Source organism: Pimephales promelas, chromosome 4 (assembly GCF_988280905.1).
Source record: "Pimephales promelas chromosome 4, fPimPro1.hap1.1, whole genome shotgun sequence".
NCBI lineage: Eukaryota > Metazoa > Chordata > Actinopteri > Cypriniformes > Leuciscidae > Pimephales > Pimephales promelas.
This window is the reverse complement of record NC_142772.1, coordinates 31567863-31587688: the sequence shown is the minus strand read 5'-3', so window position 1 is coordinate 31587688 and position 19826 is coordinate 31567863. Positions and strand designations below refer to the sequence as shown.

At 37.8% G+C, this 19826-nt stretch overlaps 1 protein-coding gene across 6 annotated transcripts in view; it reads right to left on the bottom strand.

The window, feature by feature from the left end:
• Positions 1-17415, bottom strand: part of garnl3 (GTPase activating Rap/RanGAP domain like 3) — a 69147-nt gene extending 51732 nt beyond the window's left edge. Inside the window, exon 1 of one of the 6 annotated variants that reach the window (XM_039659211.2) lies at positions 16905-17415. In XM_039659211.2, the coding sequence (XP_039515145.1) occupies positions 16905-17005 (101 nt within the window). In that variant the 5' untranslated portion in view covers positions 17006-17415. Of the gene's footprint in view, positions 1-1354; positions 1767-6034; positions 6425-16904 lie in introns of those variants that run through there. The other 5 variants (XM_039659210.2, XM_039659208.2, XM_039659207.2 and 2 more) reach the window with 5 other exon arrangements.
• Positions 17416-19826: the final 2411 nt, after the last annotated feature.

Sequence of the window (19826 nt, the reverse complement as noted above, 5' to 3'; positions counted from 1 at the left end):
TTAAACTTCTTCTGAAGCCACATAAAGAATGCATGTGCACTTGCAATTTCAACATTGTTTATAACCATGACCGCACTGGATCTGCAGAATTCAGGATTTCATTTATTATTATTTATAATATTTTGGACAATTTTATCTACAAATAAGAGTTGTTAAACACATTTTTCCATATTTAAATCCAGCTCAAAAATGCAAACCATGTCTGCAGATCCCACCTGGTTATATCTTATCACAGCATGAGCAGTATCTCTTCTGTTGTCCGTTAAGACATTCTTAGCTGCATTCTGTGCTAATGGAAACATAATGATAGCCCTCACACAGAGGAAATGTGTTTGCTCACATGCACTATTTACATTGCACTTGAAGTGAAATGACTATAATAAATGTAAGCAGTCAATATGGCTCAGCATATGACAAGGAATACCCTCTTAAAATGAACCGCAAATCAATATTTAAGTCGTTTCTCTTTCATGTTTTAATCAGAGAAAACATGTTAACGGTGACACCAGTCACTGTGGTGCATGGATGTCCATTCTACCGAGGCATTTGCATGAATAATTTACTGTTTTTCCGCACTAGTATCCCACTACACAGTGCATGGGAAAGTCTTAAACATTGTGTTTCATCAGGACTGTATCCTACAGGTTTAGACAAAACAGTGGTTGTTTTTTCCTTCACCACCTGAATTTACTCTGAACACTTGCGATGCAAAGACTTGTGGACAATGTGCAAATATTAGGCTACTGCGGTGCTGAAGAGAAATAAGAGCGCAGCTTCTTCTTAAAGACACAGTTCACACATATAAAAATGAAAATTCTTTTATTTATTCACTCTCATGCTATTTCAAAAATGTAGGCCTATTGACTTCTCATCACAGAATGAGATGTTAAACAAATGGTACTCCATACAATGAAAGCGAATGATGACTGAGAAAGTCATTTTGCTTTACATCTGACGGAAAAAAAAGTCATAGAGGGTTTAGAACAATTGGGTGAGTAAATGATAGAATTTCCCGTGTTCCTTTAACATTACCAGACCGCAATTATTATAATTAAGACACACACACACACGTAGAATAATTAAAATATAAGCTTGAAATAACAGTTTGTAAAAAGAACAAATAATAATTAAAGTTGCAAGTGCATAATTATTTCCAATATCCGCTTTTGTTGATTGATCACTCCTGGGAGGGAGCTTGTTGCACGTTGAAATGAGATGTAGCCAGCCTAGGCTACCCCTGATACTGCTGCAATGATTGTGTCATAATAACCCCCACACAACAACATCTGATTTTGAAGATCTCGTTTTAAATATCAATATTTATAAACATAAATGCAGTAACTGAATGCTTTACCGTTGGTTGAAACTCAACAGTTTGTTCGCTGCAGGGTCTGCAGCGCTCATGGCCCCATGCGATGTTATTTTTCCCGCAGTCCAAGTTCTTCTGTCCCTCGCCTTTTTTCTTATTCTTCTCTTTCAAAGAGACAGATTAGTAACCATCATTTTCCCCACAGCTGCTCGTGCTGCGGTATCCCTTCATTGCGCTATCTTTTTGGTGCTATTGGTAGTAGCGCGTTTCTGCCGGTCGGCGGTCGCTTTCTTTAATACACCTGATGGAAGCAGTTGTTAGATTCATATGGACACACAGTGACAGGACACACCTCACGCGTAACTGAACATTCAAGAAACAGATTCTCCTGGACTGGAGTCCCCTCACGCCGCGCGCCGTGCTCGTGACCGAGAAAGTCAGGTGGGGAGCTTGTCAACCACATATTCTCTCAGTCTCAGCAGAAGAGGAGAAAATATCGAGGTAGCAAGCTCATAAATGAGCAGCGACGGACACAACGCATCATCAGAGTAAAACAAAACACCAAATTAATGCTATATAGCCCACATCAAATGCAAACAACAATAACAGCAACAAAAAAACTTTTAAAATAAAATCAAAATAAATATGGTTCATGCAGTGAATTCATTTTAAAAACAATTTAGCTACCATAAAAGCCTAGGCTATATTTTGTTGTTAAGTAAATATACATTTTATTTTCAAACAATCGAAAATACTATTATTAATTGAGTGCATTCACTGAAATACCGAGCATCTTTTTATTAGCAAAATTTCATGTAGTTTTGCTGTGAACATCATTTCTGAGGCACTTACACAGGCACTGCCTATGTGTTGAACAGCAGCATGTAACGGTACCCGACATCGGTTCTCCTCATTAGAATTACATTAGAAAGATTCCAACTCGCATGATTTGAATTAATGTCACAATTTTAAATAATGCCATTTTAAATGATGTTGCTGTGACTTATCATGTAAAGGGATAACTGTTCTGCAAAACACATTTTGAGGCAAATGAGGATAACCATAATTTTTCCACCGGGTTTTATTTCAAAAGGCAGAGCATTATCCATATGTCTTTGAATGCATGTGAATGTGTGCATGTTTTGACATATGTCTCCAAGAATGCTACGCCCTTTGCATTCACAAAATCGACTGAGAACACCAACCACTAATGAACAGCATCCCTCCTACTGTTTGTGTTTCTGGACAGTGTTTTTTGACCTTATGATCTCATAACCTTCATTCTTCTTTCCACTGTCTATCCATAATCCTCCTGTCTAGCACTGAAGTAAGGGGTGCAATGAGGTCATTGTTCACACAATAACCTTTTCTTCTCATTTAATCTCTCTCTCTCTCTCTTGACTCACCCTCACTGTCTGATGATGTCACACAGTTTAAATGCTATATTGAGTTAGCGAGACAGAGAGAAAGACTTGCGTATATTAAGGAATATAAGAATGAGATATGCAATAGGAAAGGAGCAGAGATTTAATTTCAGACTATTTATTACTCTTCATAATTATCACTAGAATAGAACAGCATGCTATTAGACGAGCATGAGGCTACGTCTACATTAATCCGGATAGATTTTTAAAACCGAGTTTTCGTTTCAAGTATTCTGGGTTCGGGCCTCCCCCCCAGACAGCCACCAAATACGCTTTAAAACTTATTCAATCTAATTATATGTCAGTGTGAACTCATGAAATAGAACATTTCATACACAATGGTAATTCGAAGTGCTTTGATAAACAGAAGTGTTTTGAGTCTGGATTTGAATGTGACTACTGTAGGAGCACACCTGATCTCTTCTGGAAGCTGGTTCCAGCTGCGGCTGGCATAATAGCTAAAAGCAGCAGATTCTCCATACTTAGAGTGAACCCTTGGTATTTATAGCTGATGTGATCATAATGATCTGAGTGATCTGTTGGGTTTATATTCACTGAGCATATATGCAATATATTGAGGTCCTAGCCCATTGAATGATTTATATACCAGTAATAATACCTTAAAATGAATCCTAAACGTAACTGGGAGTCAGTGTAAAGTCCTGAGGACTGGTGTGATGTGTTCATATTTTCAGGTCCTGGCATTGCTTTTACTACAATCTTGGCCAGACGGGGCATCCTTCTTAATTGGAGGCATGCTTCTCCAACACATGACAGGTGGACTGGATACAGGACAATTGTTTACTGTATTGGACTTAAAAAGTTAAGATACTATTACTCACTTTCTGGTTCACTTAAATCATTTTACAAGACTTGGGATCCCTTTTTAAATTACATTGAGGGTTTACCTTGCGCACCTGCAACTGGCAATGGTACATAATTTCCGCTTATTAGAAGGATCTTTGTAAGGGAAATTTTATATATATATATATATATATATATATATATATATATATATATATATATATATATATATATATATATATATATATATATATATATTATTTTCAGTTCATAATTATGTTGTTTCATTGTTTTGTGTGTGTGTGTGTGTGTGTGTGTTTTCAGCTGGATTTAGGGGGAACACCATAAGGGATTAATAATAGACAATATCTTACTGTCTACTGTTTATGATTTCTTATTCTGTACTGTCACTGAAAACCAATAAAAAGTTTTGGTTTTCGAGTAAACATTGATGCATCCAGGCCGCACTCACTCACCAAATATGTTTGGTCTAAAACACAACTGCTCTCATGTTTTGCCGCAGGACTGTGATATGAAAGCGCACAATACTGATATAAACATGAATCTATGGGTTCAATTTGCGTTACATGACTAAACTTACGTCATCGTTTTTAAATACCTCTAAATAATTATGTATCCACATTGGAGGGCGTTTTCAAAATGTGGAAAATGTATTTCAGGGAATGTGATATGATGCTCTGATTAGTTTATTTCACGTTACGCCCAAACCACACCTATGAATAATGAAGCTATTTCAGACCAACCCCTTATAAACTTGCGTTAGACGCAAGCGTCATTTATCCATTTATCGGTAAAATAGCAACAGTGCCCAAGACCCACAAATTTACTTGGGCTTCACGCTTGATACTTGCGTTTCAGATCGTTAAAATAGGGCCCCATGTGTTTTATGTGATATATTCTGAGATGATATTTTCAAGTGTAACAATTAATTATTAAATCAATTTATAAATGGATTTGAATGACAATCCACTTCAGATTCACTGAAAACATGTAAAGTTATAAAAGAACTGCAAATTTTGTCTGGAAACTGATGAACAGAATAAAATCAAACATTTATATTTAGAATTGTACATAAAATCTAGCAGAGCATGAATAGTTTTGTGTGCTGAATAGTTTGTTTTCAGGTGTGTGTGTGTATGTGTGTGCACAGGCTTTGGTGTGCTTGTAACCTAAACTCTTTTGTCTCGAGGCTTGTGGGTATTATAGCACCAAATGAAATGTGCGGTTGAGCACGTCATTGTCAACAAAAGAGTTCAAATTACAGATGCAGTAATCACATACAGGTACCCCACACACACACTTCACAACAATATACACGCATACACGTAACAAAAAATATTACACAACAACCAAAACCATAATGACCTAAAAGTCCATTTGAAAAACCTAAAGTCGCACACGCAAAATCCAGATGCTAATGACTTTAACCACAACAGACAGGTACATGGTAGTCACATTAGAAACAGCTAGTCTTTAAAAAATTCAGCACACGATCACAGAGAGAACAGCAGCATTCATCTCACATTGGCTCTTCCAGCTGAATAGCACATTAGACAGGACTGTGTTTGTGTAGTTGTGTCCTTGTTAAAGAGCTATGCTTTGAATGTGTGGTCAGGAACAGTGAAGCAATTGAATACTGAAGCAGATCAAACTTTCAAAGTGTGTGTGGAAGAGGGGATCTTGTGAGCAAAAAACTGAAAAACTACCAGTTCACTATTCAGAAACTTGGCTGAAACTTTCTTAATAAAGAATGAAATGTTAGAAACAGTGCATCAGACTTTGCAAAAAGGCAGTTGTTGTTATTGCCAGCAATGTAAGTATAGTTTGTGAGTACATTTCACATGCTAAGAGGACATTTACATATACTGTTGAAGTCTTAGAGGCACAGACACATACAATTCTATGAATCTGCAATTTAGCTTCTGCATTTAGCCTCAGTGGCCACTGCAACTTCTGATGGAGTGCAGGTTATAGAAATTTTGAGTGAAAAAAAAAATGAAGCACAAATGTATATATTGCAGAATTGTCCCACAACAGGACAAAAAGCATTATTGATATGATCCACCTTTTCGCTAAAGGTATAAAAGCTTCTCATGTTTTAATATATTAAAATGTTATTTTTACTATAGTTAATAATATATAAGGTGTAAGGTGGAAAATGGTCATAAATAACCAATTTCTAAGTATTTTTAGTGCAAAACCCTATCAGTATAACATTAACACTAAAATGCATGATATGACCTTGAATAACAGTAGTAGACAATTAAGCAATATCACACAACTGTACATAAAACAGCAATTTCCCCCATATAGCTTGAGGCAATATCAGCTCCACAGCAAAGCTTCTAGCCAACATTTCTATTCTGCCTTATGTTCTACTGCACGATCTTTGGCAATTCTCTTTTGTGTAAAATAGGATTCTTTTGATAAACCAAAAGATTTCCCCTAACCCCCAACCGCCCCCATACAACCTTACCTATTGGTGTTCTGATACTTTAAGTAGATCATTGGTGAGTCTTTGACTTCCGGGGGTTGCAGGAAAAAAAAAATCTCAAAATGGCAAAATTGAAATCCTTGCAAAAGTAAATATGTCAATCATTGAAACAACAAGAACATTATTAAAATCCTCATTGCTCATCATCAACAAGATCCTCGTAAGTCGACTTCACTGCTCCCATCATAAATGTTGTGGACCATCAGAAGATTTTTTATTTTTTTTTGTAAATAAAAGTAGGCCGATAGAGCGATGCAGAAATAACTGTCTGGCAGAATTCTTCTGTGAGTATTTGTTGTTGTCTGTATACCTGTGAACTAGAAATGTGTTGATAGATAATCCTGTAATACCACACCACTGATCCTCTGCTCTCTCTCACAGACGCACACCTTGGAGAGCAAAGATCGAGTGGGCCCAAAATCACATGAACATATTGTGTGTTTCCTTGCCAAGTACAGACTTAAGCACAGCACGATCTTTTCCCACATAGATCAGCCTTGATGTAAAGTACACTCACTGACAGCATGCTATACAAAATCAGCATTTTGCACCATCAACAAAAACACTTTCCATATTGAGTATTCTAATGTTTTGCTAAATGCTGGCTTTCATGGGAACTGGTGACAATTTTAATTTTGGGGTGAAAACAGACAGAATAACTATCAATACTATCAAAAATGTAGACTATTTAGAGCTTAAAATCGATTTTCTTATAGGTCGATTTTATAATTAATGTATATTTGCATTTTCTGTTTGCACAAAGCACAATAAAAAACTTACTAATGCATAAAAATGTATTAGGACCCTTTCCTTTTAGTGGACCCTTTCCTCCTTTAGTGGCCCCTAAACTATGACAAAACCTTATGAATGTGTGCGGAGAGGACCCGCTTGCCGGATCACAAACATGTTGTAAGGGGTCGCATCACAAACACCCTTTGCCAAAGCAGTCCCCTTGTTCCCCTTGTTCATAGGCAAAAGCAATAGAATCCCTGACCCATTGGGACATGGTCTTTTTAGTTGCGGCAGCACCCCTACTGCTCTGACTTACGCCACTGGCTAGTGCGTGGAATGTAGGCCTTAAGGCCGTGTGTCCACCAAAGCGTTTTTCCACACGCCTGGCGTATGTTTTCAATTGCTTTCAATGGGAGCGCCGCGTTTTTTAAAGTCCATGAGCGTACCGAGGCGCTGAGCGTTTTTTTCACGCTGAAGCGCCGAGCTGGCTAAAAACGCTTTGGTGGACACACGGCCTAAGAGCACGGACTGGACACAATCTTTTTGTTGACTTTTTTGTTGTCATTTAAAGTATTTTCAAACAAAACGGAGGCTATATAGACCCTCCCTCTTCCTCATCCGTGCACTTAAACCCCCAAACCCCACCCCCAGGGCCTTCTTGTCAGTTATTGGCTGGAACAGTTTTGTTATGTTTTGTGGAGCGGGTTGCCGCAGTTTGTTTTTGTTGCCATTTGTGGAGCCTGGGTAGTCTGCATAGACAGCGTTTTTTTACAGTGTGTTTAGGGGACAGGCAGCTAGAGGATAGTGAGGAGATGTTTGCTGTATGTGACAAAAATGTTTTGGCCTAAAAAACGCTTAGAGCACCTTTAAAAATGAATCCTAATGTAACTGGAAGCCAGTGTGAAGACCTGAGGACTGGTGTGATATGTTCATATTGTCTGGTCCTGCTCAGAATCCTGGCAGCTGCGTTCTGTATGAGCTGCAACTGTCTCATGGTCTTTTTGGGAAGGCCAGTGAGGAGTCCATTACAATAATCCACCCTGCTGGTGATAAAAGCATGCACAAGTTTCTCTAAGTCTAAAGCATCTAATTCTTGCAATATTTTTCGGATGATAATATGCTGATTTAGTTTTTATTGCTTTGACATGATTACTGAATCTAAGGTCTAACTCTAGACACACCAAGAACTAAATTGTTTTGTTTTGTTTGATCATTATTATTGTATTATTAGACACTGTACACATCAAATAATGTGTTAAAGCTATATTAGGAGTGCCTTTTGTTTTGTTAAAATCTCATGGGAGTTTGAGAGAAAGAGTAGCCATAACAATTTCCAGTAAAACACGAAATAATATAATTTTCTAAATAAACACACGAGGACAAGAAAAAAAGCATTTAGATAGGACAGGACAGGACAGGACAGCAACCTTTTCCCTTTTAAACTTGGATGTAGAATAGATCTGGAAAAATCATGACTTAGAAACAAACATGAGCATGCATATAAATGCCCATTTTGGCAGCTAGGCAGCTGTGGCACAAAGGTTATGTCCCTTGATTATGATAAAGACTGGGGTCATTCGTCATGGTGTGTGTCTGACAGGTTGACATTTTCAGAGTCCAGTCTGTGAACTGCTGGCATTTTAGAGCAGATCAGACTGAGGGCAGATGAGGAATGAGGAAAGAAGATGAGGAAAGAAGAATGTACCAAAGTAAATATTCCTTATTTAATACTCAGCATGATCAGTGTGATCTGGATGGCCTTTAGGGAATACTATAGGCTGGATCTTAAAGGGATAGTTCAGCCCAAAATGAAAATTCTGTCAGTAATTGCTCACCCTATCTCTATCACTATCTCGAGGAACTATCTCGAACCCTAAGAAGCTACGGAGGAGTGATCCGGCTCTCAGATTTAATAAAAAATATCTTAATTTGTGTTCGAAGATGAACGAAAGTCTTATGGGGTAGGAACAACATGAGGGTGAGCAATTACTGACAGAATTTTCATTTTGGGGTGAACTATCCCTTTAACAGCAAAAATTCCAGCCACCATTTCTATTGTGCCAAAATCTGTGTATTATGATAGGCTACTACAAGACCATTGGCGGGTAAACATCAGACCATTTACCTTTCTTTTGTACTTTTTTCATTTGTTTAAATCCTTTGTCTCAAGTACAAATCTCTCAGAAAATATCAACTGACTTGGAAAGTACAGCCAAATTACGACCTGGTTCTTAAAATATGTTCCATATATTTGACCACAGTGTCCTCTAGTGGTAATATGTGTTTATTACAGAACCAGACACAGTTTGCAATGTGTTCTAAAATGTTGTTTGTTGCAATTGACTAGTTGCATTAAAAAGGTATCTCGATCTAAACTTTTCCCTTGTGATTTAGATGTTATTCACTACTGTCAAGAAAGGCAGAAAGTGAAGGCATCCAAAAGCAGCAAGCTCTGAAATTTTTGTGAGTGACCATCCAATAAAATATACACTTGGAGGAATTACAGAAATATCTTAAATTATTTAAAGGAATCACAAAAGAATATATTTAGAAGAATGTCAATTACAAAACAGTTGATGGGCCCCATAAACGTCTATAGTATTTTCTTTTTTTCCATTGTCTACTAAGTCAGTGGTAACCATCAAATCCATATTATTAAAAATGTCTTCTTTTTGTTCAGAAGAAGAACGAAATTCATAGAGGTTTGGAAAAACTCGAGGGTGAGTAAATGACAGAATTCAACTTTTTCGGTGAACTATCTTTTTAAAGCAGCTAGTACTCTATAGTAGTATCTGAATATTTTAAAAAGATCATGTGACTATAACATTTACATTAATTATTTGCATATATGATATGAAAACATGTTGCTTTATTAATTACATCTTACAATCAGAAGTCACTGACCACCAGGTGGGGCAAACTGGATAAACTACAGTATACAAATAGACTGGCTGACACTAGCTCAACCTTGCTCCATTCCAGACCTTCTCTAACACACCAGCCAGTGACAGTCCCCCTGTGGTGAAAATCCAATTTTTAATGTGGTTTATATAGCCTATCTATTTGTTGTTTTCAATAGGCTTTAAGACAAACCATCGGCACATTCATAAGTCAACACCATTGCTGAGTAACTGCAGTTCCTTCAAACTGCAGTGAAAAAAAGTCTCAAAAACACGGTTTGAAATCGCTGGTGTTTCTGATGTCACAAACTACCTTGTAACCAATCACTTCAACGTGCCGAAGGGCTTAAAGGATTAGTTCACTTAAAAAAAAAAAAAAAAAAAAAAAAAAACTTTTGCTGATGTTCATGTCCTTCTTTCTTCAGTTAGAGAGAAATTAAGATGAAAACATTACAGGATTTTTCTCCATATAATGGACTTCAATGGACCCCAACTGTGTCATGGTCCAAATGAGAGTTTCAGTGCAGCTTCAAAGGGCTTTAAACGACACCAGACGATGAATATGGGTCTTATCTATGATCAGTCATTTCAAAAATAATTAAAAAGTTTAAGTTTTATAATCACAAATGCTCGCCTTGCTGTTCTGTGATGCGCATCCGTGACTCTCCTGTTCGAACTCGTTCCTCAAAATGAACGGATCTTTTTTCGAGTCATTTCGAGTCATGATTCGACATTCTGAGTTGTTCAAAGAGTTTCAGATGATAGTTAGAAGGCAGACTGGGACATAGTTTGTGTGACATTAACAGCACATGATTACCCGGCGTTTTCATAACATAGTCAATTAAAAGGCTAATCCTATTAATTATCGTTATGTGTCTGACATTGTAAAGAGCGATACCATTGTGCAGCGTTTACCTCAGTAAGTTAACCGAGTCAATCTGTGAGTTGGCGTGACTGGAGACAGGGCTAATTAGCATATTCATGTATCCGCAAATACTAAATGAAGGGTGTACAGCTGCATTCAAGCTATTTTAAGGCGTGGATATTTTTTCCACAGGAAAAACATATAAATATTTCATTTTGGTGATCAAAGTTTTAAGAGATAAAATTATTGACTACATATGGACTATAATATACCCCATTACTTTGTTTAAATAAACAATAAAAGTGTCATCAAATTCACATGTGAAAAATGTGTCCTTTACTTCGTACTTTGTTCAGTCAAATTAAATAGGCCTACCTTCATATAACATTATGTCAGAGGGCATTACACATACAGTACATCACTTCCTCCAGTGATTGCATTTCTTGCATTCCCACCCCCTGTTTTTGATCAGTCTTACAGAAAACTTCAAGTTAACCAATTTAAAGTTCTCTAGCCATCCTAACACAGGCCCACACCGCTAAATTTAACACTTGTGAATGCCCTTGTGGTGGGGAGCTAACCACCAGTATTTTAAAAAGGCTAAACTCCAAAAAGATCCATCCATCCTACGCTGGGTGCGTTCCAGGGTTGCTATAACGGGAAGAGAGACTTTCCTAGTGAGGCTTCCTGGAGCGAAAAACACTAATGTGTAGGTATGCGTCTTTAAACCTTAAATGGAAGCATATGTGGGCTCGGAATGAAAGTTTACATAGGGCTGTAATCAGAGCGGGACTCTTTCTTTTATTCCGCCGCTTGATTTCCGTCTATTTTTCTCTGCAAATGAGGAGGTTGTGCTCGAGCGCATGCAGACCGCACAGCTGAGAGTGATTAGTGTTAGCTGTAGTGCTAGTATTATCAGATTGGTACGAACTGCAGGGCTGGCTGCTCAGAAGCCAAACAGAGAAAGAGATGGCTGAAAATAACCAAAACTTCAGTCTCTTTGCAGGCACAATCCAAATGATTCAAATGAGATTCATGAGATACTATACAGGCTCATGCTCAGGTTGCTGGATGAGTTTGAGTTCAGCTGATCAGCATACACACATTCACACGTTCAAACACAAATGAACTCGGTGTGAGTCATAGAGTGTCATCTCCACCCTAACAGTTTAAATGGTGCCATGAACTTTCTCACTCTCATTTGTATGTTCACCATTCTCTCATTAGTAATAACTACAGAATGCAGGGGGAGGCAGGATTGTGTTTGATAGCTGTTTATTAACTGTAGATAGCTAAGCAATGAGTGCTCAAATTCAGAAGGACAGGATAAAATCAAGGCATAATGTGGCACTTTATTTTAGGGTGTCCTTGTTAGTGTGATTATACAAATAAATGATATCAATTGATAACTTATACTATTGTTATTAGGCTGTAAGTACATGTAAGATGTGCATCAAGGACACTGTCAAATAAAGTGTTAATGCCATAAAAAGTTATTGTTTGTGCATGTGGAGATTTGTGTTTAACTACTTTAGCAGTGATCCTTTCTTGTATTGTCCTGTGGAGAGCGTTGTGTTGGCAGTCCACTGTTATTTCTGCTTTTTTATGGCGACAATACAAAGGAGGTAGGTAACACAAAACCAACACAGTCAAATCCACAAGAATACATTAGTTCTCTTTCCTCTATAGTGAAAAGGAAATAAATGGCTATAAAATGCTTTGCTATACGTTCTATGGTCACAATGACGCTCTGTAATTGTATGTCTATATACAATGTCTTGTAATTAAATTCATTATTTGATTAAAAATACATGGAGTCTGGAATTGATTATCTCAAGATTCTCAATTTCTTTTTTTCATTATTTATTTCTTTTTTTAATTTTCATTATTTGAAAAAGACAAGAATAAACAACAGGTATCTTTGTGTCTTGAATGATTTATAATGTTGAGGAAATTAAAGTCCCATTAGAGGTGTTTACAACTGATTCCTGACAGAGAGGCTACAAAAGAAAGTAGATAAGCAAAAGCAAAATAAATGGTGCGTGAATGAGCCCAGAAAGGAACTAGTAGAGAAAGGAGGACTTTGTTATTCAAGTAGTCTTCAGTACAGAAAGATAAAAGGTAGCACATTAGGCAAAATAGACTGCTGTTAGAAACATACGATAGAATAGAACTCCATAATGGACAGCACTATTTTGTCAGCCTTCACCAATGTCACTGCAATTCACAAGACATTCTTTGTAAAGACACACAGTACTGTGCATGTGTGCAGCCTTCAAAACAACTGAATGGTCATGTTATACTCTTGCACTTGAGAAAAGGCTGTCTTCATGATGAAACATTATGGAGGAATAAAATGAAAGCAGTGAGCCTCTCACCTACATGTCAGTAGGGGCTGATGCATTCTCCTCCTCATCAATGCCCATGTCTGAACACAACACGTCTGTCCCCTAGAGTTATTTGCTGCTTGTTTGGGAAGCAAGTAATTAGTGGTTTATATGGGAAGGGATTTGTGTAGCTTTTATAGAAATAAGGTACATTCCATGCAGCATATTGAAGATATTAAGCAATTTTTGGTCATAGTTTGAGCAAGTGCTTCAAGTATCATAGCTGATATATTCAGACCAACAGCATTCTTGATGGACTCTCTGTAGTTGATTTATGTAACGGTTCAATGTACAATAAGTTAATATTGACATTTTAGACACATTATTGCCAGTTTGTCTAATTTTGGACCACAAACTAAAATAATTCAAAATGTACAGCCAGACTACAGTAGAAGTAGCCATTGTGTATCAGAGCAATACACATTAGTTTTGCTCTTGATTTAAATGAAATGGTTGAATGAATGATTCAATGACATTCAAAATCACATAATCTATGAGTATGTATAGGAATAAGAACATTTAAAATGATTCATTCACTTACAAAGACTTTCAAAGAAATTTGTCACCACATACTTGCATAATTATGTAACCAGCAGAAAGGGTCTCTGAACAATCTCTACCACTAAATAACAGATTGACAGTCTGTCTAGAATGCGCAAACATGGACAAGATGAGTAACACAAAAGATAGCTCCACTCGCTAAATTTGACAACCAGAACTATCAGCCATATTATACAGTAGTGGTCAGAATTAATGGCACCCCTAGTAAATATAATAAAAAATGTATTTAAAAAATAAATCTGCATTGTTTATCCTTTTGATCTTTAATAAAACAATGCACAAATCTAAACTTTCATTGAAGCAAAAGAATTGAAAGTGGGGGTCAAATCACATTTTCCAAAACACGTTGGCCAAAATTTGACTAGGAATGACTAAACCTGAAATTGTCTATGACTTCTTGTTTCATAATAATTTGCCCACTGTTATTAAATACTTTTTGCAGCCTCTTTTTTCCAAGGTAACAGCTCTGAGTCTTCTTCTATAATGCCTGATAGTTTGGAGAACACCTGACAAGTTCATGTTGGTGCTTCTTCTCTTCAGTTCACCCCACTAATTTTCTATAGGGTTCAGTTTAGGGGACTGGGACGGTCATGGCAGAAGCTTCATTTTGTGCTTAGTTACCCATTAATTTTTATGTTTATTTTGGACCTTTGTCTTGATGGAAGATCAAAACACGGCCCATTCTAAGATTTCTAGGATAGGTTGTCAGGTTTAGATTTTGTATCTGTTAGAATTCATAATACCATGTGTCTGAACAAAATGTCCAGGACCTCTAGCAAAAAAAAAAAAAAAGAAAAAAGAAAAAAAAGGCCCACAGCTTATGATCCAACAATATATTTAACTGTATACATGGGGTACTTCTAGCGTATTTGCTGCCAAAAAGCCCTTTTTTTGTTTAATCGTAGGGGTAGATTGACATTTTTTTTTTAGGCTTTTCTGACCCCCAATATTCAAGTAATATCTGCAATTCTCCATCTGTGATCCTTGAAGAGTCTTTGGCCTTAGATTGATAACATCTACATCTAACATAACATGATGTGATTTCCCCCACACTTTTTTTTTCAATTATTTTACTTCAATGAAAGGTTAGATATGCATCTTTTTTTTTTAAATCATATTTACCAGGAGTGTAATACAGCCTACAATATATATAATCTATGATCATTTAGGTTTAGGTTAGACTACTGCACGTGCACCCTCTCCCTGCGTGATTTATTTAAAATCCAGTAAAAAAAAAAGTCTTTTATGCTATATTTATATGATATAATTAAGCAATCACACAAAAAGTGTTGTTTTTTTTTTAGCAAAATATAACAAATATACTAGTTTAATAAACAATTAAGTGACTTCCATTTAAAACACAACTTCGCAGACGAAAATACGGGTTAAGTGGAGTTAGGCATCAGGGGGCGGAGATGGTTAAGCTTGTTCGACTTCATGCAGCTCTGCGCAGACCGATCGGTGGCTGACGTGAAGCAATGCATGCCGGTTAGAAATTTTGTCCGACTCGATGCAGCGCTGACTCCACATGACTGTGACGTATGCTATCAAAGTAGCCGCAAGAGCGATTCGAGAGTTTCGTGTTTATTCTCACACCTTTAGTTCCACTAAAGCTCACAAATCAGTTTTTGTAACAGTAAACAGTCTTTTCATGTATTTGAGATGTTATATTGTGTCATGTTTATCAAAATAAAACTGATTGAAAAAAGTTTCATTGATGTAGGCTTATTTTGAACTTTATACTAATTCAAACAGATGCTGTATGAAGCAGTAGCCTAATGTATAATGAAAATGTGACCTGAAATATCTGTGTATTTGGCAAATATTGCATTTATTTCACTTCAGCTGTGGTAAAGTATGTAAACACCACGTGAGCGGTCACTACGGGAACCAGAAAGTGTCCGACCTCACGTCTCTTTTTGCAGCTCCTCCCCGCCTGCACGCGGCTACTCTCGCCGATCGCTTACATCCAGCCGCAGCCGATGTCGAACACACCTAATATGTAAAGTGGGAGGAGTTAAATCTGGATCCAACTCCTCCCACCCTACATATACCTAATTCTACCCATCTCTGCCCCTTGTTGCCTAACTCCACCCCTAATCCTACCCATCTCCAACCCTTAGATCTGGATCCAACTCCACCTCCTGAATCATGTACTGCAATGAGGTGCTACTGACTACTGAATGCAATGAGGTGCTACTGACTTACACCTTACATATAGGGCCTACCTAATCCTATCTCCGCCCCCTGATCCTTAACCCCACCCCTTATCAAAAGCCTAATCAATTCTAATAACATGTAATATGGGAACAGTAATTTAGTAGTCTAAATGTTTACTCGACAAAGAGCAACTTAATGAAAGACCAATGCATAGTTGCATAGGCTACTGTGCATACATGGTCCCTCATTTCAAAATGACTTAAGATTCAGAAGAAATAGGCTATACAGTATTGTCTAAGCATAACACTGCAGTTTACACTATGATGGTCCCAAGGCCAAAATGGGGTGTGACCTTTCTCCTTTAGGTAGGCTATCTCTGCATTTCTGACAAAAACACAGACACACTACATTCATGTGCTGAACCACCAGTGCTTGTGTTGGTGTGGCTGACACTGATGCAGAACCATTTGAACATGAGCTTTTACACTGCTATCATCCTTTCACTTTCACTGACAGAAATGGAAAACAACATTGAAAACACAATACTCTTGCAAATAGAACAGCAACGGTCGATAATCGAGATGTGCATTTATAGGAAGGAATAATTCTTAGCTCTCTGATTTCTGTTTTGCAAACAGAAACCCCGGATCTCCTCACGGCTGGGGAATCCCGATGGAAAAAGTGGGTTACCGTTAGAGGCTCATCATGTCTCAGCGTTTAATGAACCATGGCTCGCGTCTACACTCTCAAGAAATGTGTGTATGTAAGAAGCCTATGTATTGTAAACACACACACACACACACACACACACACACACACACACACACACACACACACACACACACACACACAGGCTATATCCATATGCCAATTTCTATTATGTTCAATTTCCCCCTTTTTTATTTCGACACTTTATTTTATGTATTATGTATTCTCTGTTATTGTATTTTCCAATAATTTGAATGCTAAATACGATTTGGCAATATATGCTGACAATCATGCCAATAAAGCTTTGTAGACTCTGAGATCCATTGCGACAGCCTTGACACTTTAATATGCTGCTGGTCTATGCCAAATCCCCTTGAAAGCTAGCCTAAACCCACAAACTTGAGTAAAACATCTATCTCAGATGCCGTACACAGTGCTGTGATAATTTACAATCCCACCACCATCCGGTAACCGGATGATGCGGTGCTCTCGAAAATGCCCACTCCCCACATAAAACCCCAATCCCCATTTCAACTCACCTCGTTATTTCGAAACTGCAGCCTTTCCTGAGTAGCAGGGCTCTCTTTCGCATTATCCCCGTTTTCTCCCGCCCCAAGTACATATTAATATCCGAATTCATGGTGGTGGGATAGCAGGGCACACGGGTCCTGACTGCACGAGCAGAGACACAGAGACAGCGCGAGCGCTGATGATGGTGATGCGGCTCTGCTCCGCGTCTGGCGAATGGAGAACCGAGAGGGCGCACAGAGGGATCAACAGAGGGTCCTCCTCCACGGGAAAACCAAAAAGTGAGCCACACACTTTCTGCGGCCAGAGAAGATATGATTCAAGTGTGTAAAATGTGCGGGTTGAGTAAAGGGATTCTAACTCCATCCACACCGGTTCCCTTGAATCAAAAGTGCAAAAAGTCGTCGGTTAGATTATCTCCTTGTCGATCCCCAGTTCCCCGTTGTTTGGGGAATGTATACTGGAGTAATATAACGCTCCAGCCGTAGAGTCTGCGCGGTCCTAATGTCTACCAAGAAGAAGGGAAGAAAAGACATGAATTCTTGTGGGGCGGCGACACTCAAATGAACGTACATTGCGCGCAAATTCCCCCCTCCTTTTGTGGTGAGAACAGTATAACAGTATAGTGAGAAACTGTTCTTCTTTCTTTATTAATTTCTTTATCTATAGCCTAACCATTGTGTCAGACTCAGATAACACTCTATTCTGAAGAACTCACACAGGGTGAGCCATCAACGTCTTGATGGAAGATCCAACCACGGCCCATTAGAAGATTTCTAGCAAAAGGCGTTAGGTTTTGATTTTTTTTATCTGTTTGATAAAATCCACAATTCCATGTATCTGAACAAGATGTCCAGGACCTCCAGGAAAAAAAAAAAAATTTCCACAACAATCCAACAGTGTAACTGTACACGTGAGGTACTTTATCCTTGTGTGCACTGTGCACCAAACAGCGTGTTTGCTGCGGATAAGCTCTTTTTTGTTACATCTGACCACAGAAACCTGTGCCGTTTGAAGTTCCATTTGTGTCTGACAACTGAATTTGCTGGAGTTCGTTTCGTTTTTGGATGAGCAGGGAGGATTTTTCTTCAAACCCTCCCAAACAATATGTGGAGTTGTAGGGGTTGTTTGATTTTTTTTTCTTTTTTTCTTTTTTTTTTTTTTTGGCTTCTGACCAAGATTCAAGTAATCTCTGCAATTCTCCATCTGTGATCCTTGGAGAGTCTTTGGGCACTCAAACTTTCCTCCTCACCATGCAACACCATGCGTGCATTAAGACAATATAGACACACATCCTCTTCCTGGCAGATTCGTAACATCTTTAGTTGAATGGAACTTCTTAATTATTGCCCTGATGGTCAAAATGGGGATCTTATATTCATTTACTATTTTCTTACAGCCACTTTCTATTTTGTGATGCTCAACAATCATCTGAAATATTCTTTGCTTTTACTCATTGTGATGTATGGTTTAGGTGACTTTGGCCTTTGTGTTTCCTCATTTTTAAACTCATGTGAAACAAGTCATACAATTTCTTGTTCCTAGTCACCCTTGTGTGCTAGAAAAGTGGTAAATATGAATGGGAATATACTTCAGAGATATTTTACACAAAAAAAAATTCTAGCGGTGCCAATAATTGTGGCCAATGTGTTTTAGCCTGAAAATTTGAACAAGCACAACTTACAGGTCCCACCCTCTAACCAGTTACGGCACTTTCTAGTTGGGACGATACTTCAACAATATGCTTTACATTGACTAAGGCCTGCCCATACTTTGACTACAAACTTGGCCCTCAAATCATTGCATATTTTGCAATAAATGAAACGTAACTTTATAACGTTGTTTAATGAGCAGGTGCCACTCGAGAAATTAGGTTGGTTCTCCGCAATTAGCACAGCTGCATCTCACCGGCAATCTTGAGTTTGGTTTGAATGACGGCATGCTGTACAGTGTACAAGAGAGGGGATCAGCACGTTCAAGAACATGATTGACACTGCTAAGACACTCCTCCTGGCTCTGATTGGTTGTTTCTGACCGGGAGCGGTGAATTTTGCAAATGGAAATAGTACCACTGGGAGGAGCCAGAGGACCTTGATTTTTTTCACAGATTATCTGTATCATATTCTACTGTCAGGACATAATGAAAGTTAACAAATATGTAAAAAAAAATTGTTTACAAAAGTTACCTACTTCAGCTTTAACAGGTTATTGTTACAGCAAACACATACAAAAGCTCAAGGATAAAAAGATTCACAAAAGACTGAAACAGAGCAGACATTCTCTAATGGGTCAGGACCCAAAAATGTATGGCTGGTCTATTTTGATTGGGTCATGGACAGCAAGGAAATACTGTAGCATTGCTAGATACAAATACAGTGCAAATAAGCACATAATCTTTCATAGTTACAGTAACACAGCAAAATAAATAAGCTCATCAAGGGAGGCGAAAAGCTTTCTTTGTTTAAGTCTTTTGTTGTTGACTACGTACCAAGAGTGTTCAACTTAATTGTAACATTGCCAGTTGTGTGCTACTAGTGTTTGTGTGTTAGAAGGATTCTTCAAGTGTTAATGGAATAACTGTCTGAGCATGACTCATGCTTGTATAGTGGGGGCAAAAATCAAGCTTGAGGTCATTTAATTTGCTCTAAAGGTGTATATGTGTCTATCTCCATCTTTGTGTGTTTTATATTTGTCTGTCTGACAGCATAACACATGTGCGTCGTGAGCAAATTCATTTATGACATATTATTATTTTATACCCCTGTACTATTTAAGTACTTGAATGCCTTAACAATACTGTAATGATTACAGTCACATCAATAAAGCTTTTGCTGGTTTTGACTCATAAACTGAAACAGAGAGTGAGAGAGAAAGAGAGAGAGCTTTTAAACAAACCAGCTGCCATTGATTTACTTGGCATAGATATTTTTGTC